Below are 7,884 nucleotides of genomic sequence, written 5' to 3'. Positions count from 1 at the left end.
AAATCTTATGAGGAAAAAAAAAAAATTTTTTTTAAAAATGGCGGGAAAATTTATCGAATTTCGTTCCGGTTTTTTGGTTTTCCGGTTTTCTGATTTCCTGATAACGGGTTCTGTACTGTACTATATTTTGCACGGAATATTTTGAAACTTCTTATTCATTATTCAAATATTTAGAGACGGTATCTGAGACGAGAGTTCAGTATCTGAAATTGAGACCTTACTATATTTTGAAATTACTATATTTTGCACCTAATATTTTGAAACTTCTTATTCATTATTTAATCATTAAAATTGAAATACTGCATTTATTTTTTACAGGTCACACGAGAAAAATACGCATTCCAGGTTGCGTAGAATTTGACATCAGTACAAATGCATGTCGAGGTTTCTGCTCGTCTTATTCGACTCCTTCTCCTGAGTGGGTACTTCAGTCTAATTCTAAGCAACCTATATGGTCAGTTGGACAGTGCTGCAATATCATGGAAACTGAAGATGTATGAAAGAGTAAACCTCAATTTAATTTTTTTTTTAGTTTAACTCTTAAGTTTTTAATTCTGTATCCTAAATTTTTATCGTTTTAATTTTTAAACCCATAATTTAAATTCGTAATATTTTTATGCTAATTTTTCTACCTCCAGATTTTAAAAGCAGTAAAAGGATTAACCCTTTAATGGGCCCTTTATTTCTAGTAAAGGTAAATTAAAGTATTTTTGGAATTGAAATTGTTTTAAGAACAGTAATTGATATAAAAAAAACTTTATAAAAATGCCATTTTTTTGGTGGTAAATATATTTAACATGAATTATTAGGAACTTACGGACTTTTATTTTTCTTTATTTATAAAATAAATTCCTTAAATGCTACAAACTTCAAAAGGAATTATGTATTTTAGAACTCTTATACGTTTTTAAAAGTGACAAATGGTTACCAATTTTATTCAAACTCACTTCAAGAAAGCTGAAGTTATTGAAAAATGGAAACCTAAATTAAAAGTGGTAACGTGGTGGTAAGTACACTTACCACGGCCTTCCAAAGGGGTAATTCTTTTAAAGACTTCTCTCCAGAAATTTGACTTTTTTTAAAATTTGTTTTAAAAATCACAAAAGCTTACTAACTGAAAAATACCTAGGCATTTATAGAATTTTGTGCGGTCTTTTACAGTTAAGCGAAAAAAAAAGTGAAAAGCTTTCTTTTTTTAGCTCAATTTTTTAAGTAATCCTTTCCGCTAATTTATAATCGAGGCTAATTTACAACCAGGCTGTTAATTTACGATAGAGCGTTTGGCTTTCAATGAGGTGAACTGGGTTCGAATTCCAGCCGATACGAATTCCGTATCCAGCTTGCACCGACCACAGTACCGACGTGATTTATCCTCAGTGGTGGACGGATCATGAGTTAAGAGTCCCCTTGCCGTCAAACTAACAGTCGGAGATTCTCGTGGTCTTCCTCTCCATGTAACGCAAGTTCCATCAAAAAGTCCTCTAAGAAGGCAAATTTCTCCCAATACTTGATCCATGAGTTCCCTTGTTTTCTGGATTGGGTTCAATATTACAGGGTTACGTAGTTGAACATTAGTAGTCGTAAACCCACAAATTGGGTCGGCTGTTCAACGACGGTTATATAATAAGAAATAATAAAGTCCAACGACCTTTATCTACTCGCCCTCTTTCTTGGAGATTTTCTTCCTGATTATAGTTGGTCGCAAATATAATACAGGCCTTTAATTCTTTAAAAATTTGTAACCTGAACTAAAATAAGTCCAAAATCATGTTTTTCTTTATTTTAAAGAATGCCAAACAGGAGAGCGGATTGTCAAAACCCTGAGTCGAAAAATAATGTCCGCCCTGCTAGTTTACAATCATGAGCTCTGCTTTAAAAACTTGCTCTCATTTTTAAAGGTTTTTTTCCCTCTTAGTTGTAGTTGGTTGCAATTACAATGCAAGCTCTTATTTCGTTTGAATTTTTTATCTGAACTAAAGAAAAGTTAATAATTAAGCTTTTTCTTTATTTTTCTTATTTAAGAAAATGCCAATCGGCATTAATAAGAGCGGGTCGTCAAACGCCGCTGGATTGGAAAATCGCATCCGAGCTCATAGACTGACCACATTCACCTGTTGACTTCAACCTTAAACTTGTAATATAAAATTTCCTTTTTATTACGTATTAATTTTCATTTCCAACTAAACCTATGTTTAAATTTAGATATGAATATATTTCTATTCACCAACAAATAGGCATTTAGAATAGGTTTCTTAAAGGCAGTCATAATTGTTATTTTTAATTAATTATTAATATTTAGTTTCAGTTAAACCAGTTTAAATTCATATTGAAATATCTTTAAAAATCATATTAATATATCTTCTAATCATATCAATTAATCATATCTCTTTCAAAATGGTATTTAAAATAAGTATTTTGTTGTCAGTTTTAAATATAGTTAACTTTTATTAATTATAATTTTTATTTTTTATTTAAGTTGTTATTAATTTTACATTAAATTTTTTTTTTATCTCTCATAAAAGATATTGAGAATAAGTCTCTTAACGCAGTTGTTATTTGTAAAAATTATCATTTTTAATTAATTATTAATTTTTGATTTCATTTAAAAATTCGTAAATTTAAATTGAAATATGTTTCAAAATCATCTCATTTTATGAATATATCTCTTCTCATTACTATATCTTCTAATCAAATCAGTCAATTATATCTCTTATAAAAGAATATTTAAAATAAGTGTCTTGAAGTCAGTTTGAAAAACAGTTTGATTTTATAAATTATAATTTTTTATTTTTATTTAACCTGCAATTAAATGCACATTGGAATGCATTTTTAGTCTGTCACGAACGATATTTAGAATAAGTTTTTTAAAGGCAGTCATAAAAAATGTTATTTTTAATTAATTATTAGTTTTTAGATTCATTTAACTTACAATTAAATTTACATTAGAATGCATAGTTGATCTCCAACAAAATATATTTAGAATAAGTTTTTTTAAAGGCAATCATAAAAAATGTTAGTTATAATAAATTTTTAATTATTAGTTTCATTTAACTTGCAATTAAATTTACATTAGAATGCATATTTGATCTCCCACAAAAGATACAAACAATATGTTTCTTAAAGTCAGGCATAAAAATGGTATTTTTAATTAATTTTTAATTATTAGTTTCCTTTAACTTGCAATTAAATTTACATTGGAATGCATTTTTGATCTCCCACAAAAGATACAAACAATATGTTTTTTAAAGTCAGGCATAAAAATGTTATTTATAATTAATTTTTAATTATTAGTTTCATTTAACTTGCAATTAAATTTACATTAGAATGCATTTTTGATCTCCCACAAAAGATACAAAGAATATGTTTCTTAAAGTCAGGCATAAAAATGTTATTTTTAATTAATTAAGAGTTTTTAGTTTCTTTACAGTGTAAATTTAAATTGAAATAACTTTCAAAATCATATAATATCTTTTCAAATCAATACATTTTGCAGTTATATGTATCAATTATATATTTTACAAAAAGGTTTTTAAATTATCTTGTAGTCAGTTTTAAAAATAGTTAATTTTTATTAGTTATAAATTTTGCTTTTCATTTAACCTGCAATTAAATTGACATTGGAATACGTTTTTGATCTCTCACAAAAGGTTTTCAAAAAGTTTCCTATAGTCAGTACTAAAAAGTAAATTATTTTTATCAAATATCAACTTTCACTTCCGATTTCTTAATTAAATTTATATGACAGTTTATGGTGGCTGGGTGGCGCAGTTGGTTTGTCGCCGGCCTTGTGAGTCCAAGTATGCGGGTTCGATCCCCGGTGCAGGTAAATCCCTGGTGCACCTCATTGGCTCTTGGCATTTCCGGCAAAATTAAATTACTAGTGCACTTTAGCATCCAAATAGAGTTTCGGTGCTGCCATCTAGTGTGGCAGAAACTAGACGTCCAAATTAACATGACCAACGGTATCTCACCCATTGTGGTGGTCCTGAAAGAGTGGATACCACCTCTGGAGAACTCACTAGGTCTGCTCAACGGCAAGACCGATTGTGCAGCTCATTGGAAATAAAAATATATGACAGTTTATTCCCAAACTCTTACAAAAAATAATTAGTAAAAGTCTGTCGTAGTCAGTTATAAAGATAGTGCAGTTTTACTAAATTTTAATTTTTATTTCAATTAAATCTGGGCTAAAATTTATATTAGTATACATATCTGATTTTTAAAAAAAGATATCCAGAAATAGTTTTTTGCAGTCAGTCATAAAAATTGTTAACTTTTTTTAATTGTTAATTTTAATTTCCAATTTAAGATGTGATTAAATGTGCATTGAAATATATTTCTAAACTCTAACAAAGGGGCAGAGTAAGCTCGTAGCTACCCTTTATAAAAATTGCTAAGTTTTACTGAATATTAATTTTCATTTCCAATAAACCAGTTTTTAAATTTATATCGGAATAGATATATAATCTCAAAAAGCGGCATTTAGAGAAAAAATTCTGTAGTCAGTTATAATAAGTGGTAAGTTTTTAATTATCAATTTTAATTTTCGATTTTATCTCTTATTAAATTTACATTGGAACATATTTCTATGCTATGCTTTCCAGTAGGTATTTAGAGTAAGTTGCTTATAGTCCGTAATAAAAACTGTTAATTTTTACTAAATAATAATTTTTATTCTGATTAAGCCCATGTTTAAATTTATATTTGAATAAATATCTGATCATTAAAAATAGTATTTATAATAAGTTTTTTGCAGTCAGTTATAAAGAATTTTTAATTTTACATTAATTTACAATTTAACTTGTGTTTAAATTTATATCGAATAATTTTCTAAATTCTATCAAAAGCATTCAACAAATTCCTTCCCCTCAATCGATTATATAAATTTTTTATTTTTATTAATTGTTAATTTTTAAAATTTTTTAATTTCTAACACTTTTTTAAATTTTATTTCCAGCTAAACCTGTGCATTAATTTGCATTGCTTTTTCATGATCTCTAAAAAAGAGTATATTCTAAAATTTGGTTTAAATGAAACTTACAACTACTTAATTTCATTGGTTTAGTTTACTTCAATTTAATCATTAAGTTGAATTCTCTGAAAAACGTATTAATGCGATTGCTTTAATTAAAAAAAATTACCTAGCGAGTTTCAAGTTTATTAGTTTTGGGGTAGATAGCAAAAAATTATCAAGCCAGAAAAAAAAAACTTTCGACTAAAATAACATTTGAATTGCTCTTTTTGTCCCATTTTTTTCCCTTTCACAGATATTTCGAAAAAAAAGTATAAGAACTGGAATATAGAATAGCTCAGTTTTTTTTAAAGTCTAAATGAATTTTCCTATTCAAATGCCACAGCCTACCATATGGGGGCGCTGCAAACGTATTCATACGAAATCTTTTTTCAATATGAACAACAAAACAAAAATAGATGGAAGTTTTTCCCCCGACAAAATTTATTTTATAAATTTGTTCAAAGAACTCTAGAAGAGTGTGAAAAAGTCATCTAAGTATACATTTGACTGCAAGTAGTTTTTTTTTACCTCAAAAACTCTGAAAGCAAAAATGATTCTTCATTTTATGAAGACATTGAACGTATACTTAATAATTTTAGAAGTCTTTCTGAGTTTTTTCAGTTCATGGATCATGTGTTAAAGATTTATTTGGTAGCAAAAGTAGAAGATAAATAAGAACTTCAATTCAAATACTTTTAAAAGAATGGACGGTGAATAAACTTTTAACACTTATAGAAGAATTTTTTGTGTGTATGTCCAAGCAAAGAGCTATAAATAGTTTTAATAGAATAAATAGTTAAAAAAAATTCTAATAATTTAAATAATTTCTTCAAATAATTGGAAGTGAAAAGAGAAGATACATATAAGAACTTCTATTCATATACTTTTAAAAGAATGGTAGGTGAATAAACTTTTTATTCTTATAGACGAATTTTTAGTATGCATGTCCAAGCAAAGAGTTATAAATAAATTTTATAGAATAGATTGTTTAAATAATTTTTAATATAGTAAATAATTTCTTTAAATAATTGAAAGCATCAAGAAGCTATATAAAAACTTCTATTCATATACTTTTAAAAGAATGGTATGTGAATAAACTTTTTATACTTACAGAAGAATTTTTAGTATTTATGTCCCAGCAAAGAGTTATAAATAAATTTAATAGAATAGATGGTTTAAATAATTTTTAATATAATAAGTAATTTCTTTAAATAATTGAAAGCAAAAATAAAAAAAAAAGAACTTCTATTCATATACTTTTAAAAGAATGGTAGGTGAATAAACATTTTATACTTATATAGAAGAATTTTTAGTTTTTAGTATACATGTCCAAGGGAAGAGTTATAAATAAATTTTATAGAATAGATGGTTCAAATAATTTTTAATGTAATAAGTAATTTCTTTAAATAATTGAAAGCAAAAATAAAAAAAAATAAGAACTTCTATTCATATACTTTTAAAAGAATGGTAGGTGAATAAACATTATATACTTATATAGAAGAATTTTTAGTTTTTAGTATACATGTCCAAGGGAAGAGTTATAAATAAATTTAATAGAATAGATGGTTTAAATAATTTTTAATATAGTAAATAATTTCTTAAACAATTGAAGGCAAAAAAGAAATATATAAAAACTTCCATTTATATACATTTAAAAGAATGGACGGTTAATAAAGTTTTTACACTTATAGAAAAATTTGTAGTATGCTTGGTCGAGCAAAAATCTATAAAAAATTTAATAGAATGAATAGTTGAAATAATTTATAAAAATAACATTAAAAAGTTAATCTAACGTACATTAATGGCCTATATTAATTTAAACAGTCAAATCTAGTAATCTTATACACATGCTAGTTCCGTAAATAATTAAATAAGATTGCGAAAATACTATAATAAAACAAGCTACACATTTAGAATATACAGTTTCCAAAAAAATAAACTGATCATCTTGAATAACTTTTGATCTAATGATCGGCTCTTACGTCTTAGGACTCCATCTTAATGGTTCGAGGGGGTGACCTCAAATATGCTAAATAATTAATGCAGACGATGTTTTAAGTAACAAAACCAGACACAAAAATGTACTTTCTTTGAATGAACATATAGCTATTTCTTGATGGATTCTGATTTTTGAATCCCAAAATATAGAAGGTAGTAGCAATCTGGGAAATATGGTCTCATTACTTTGATCGGGAGAGCGGTTCAAAGCTTGGATACCTTAATGTTGTTTCAATTCCCTTAAGTATTTCGACAAAACTTAAATGAATTGTAAAATTTTTGCCCGTAATTATAAAATTCGTTTATCCAAAGATTGTTCTAGGCAAAATGTAGCTTTTAGTAAACAGTTATAATTTTTTATAATTTTATTTATTTAGTCGAAAGAAATTTAATTGTAAGACATAAAATTTTTTACATCATTTTAAAAAATGTAATTTTACGTGGCAAAATACAAAATTTGGGGGAAATTGGTTCCGGAGAAATTAAATTAAAAAAGAATGACTTTTTTTTGAAAGAAATATTCAGGGTGGCTTGTTTATTTTTTTGCACACCAGTGTTAGTTAAATTATTGAAAAGCATGGAAAAGATTAATGAAAAGAGAAGAAGAAATATTATTAAAATAATTTTTTTAAAAATATTTTAAGAAAATATTTCTTTAATTATTTAAAAAAGCATTGAAAACTGGAAGAAAAAAGATATATTCTCTTCATCAGCTCACACGATTATATCCGCAAAAAGGAGTGCTTTCTAATATTATATCAATATAGCCAAAGCAAAATACATGAGTAAACTAAAATAATGAGTAAACTTATTAATTTTCCTTCTCTCTTTTCTTTTTCCTTTTAGTCTTTATTGTGATATATATATATATA

The 7,884-nt window shown here is 26.2% G+C and overlaps 1 protein-coding gene across 1 annotated transcript in view; it reads left to right on the top strand.

Moving 5' to 3' along the window:
- The window catches only part of LOC139426428 (thyrostimulin alpha-2 subunit-like), a 69,346-nt gene that overhangs the window by 50,539 nt on the left and 10,923 nt on the right, over positions 1 to 7,884 (top strand). The window contains exon 3 of the mRNA XM_071185292.1: positions 319 to 494. Within this exon, the coding sequence (XP_071041393.1) occupies positions 319 to 494 (176 nt within the window). The remainder of the gene's footprint in view (positions 1 to 318; positions 495 to 7,884) is intronic.

The sequence above is a fragment of the Parasteatoda tepidariorum genome, chromosome 9 (genome assembly GCF_043381705.1).
Source record: "Parasteatoda tepidariorum isolate YZ-2023 chromosome 9, CAS_Ptep_4.0, whole genome shotgun sequence".
Classification (NCBI taxonomy): Eukaryota; Metazoa; Arthropoda; class Arachnida; order Araneae; family Theridiidae; genus Parasteatoda; species Parasteatoda tepidariorum.
Note: the sequence above shows the minus strand (reverse complement) of the source record. Positions and strands in the feature narration are given on the sequence as shown.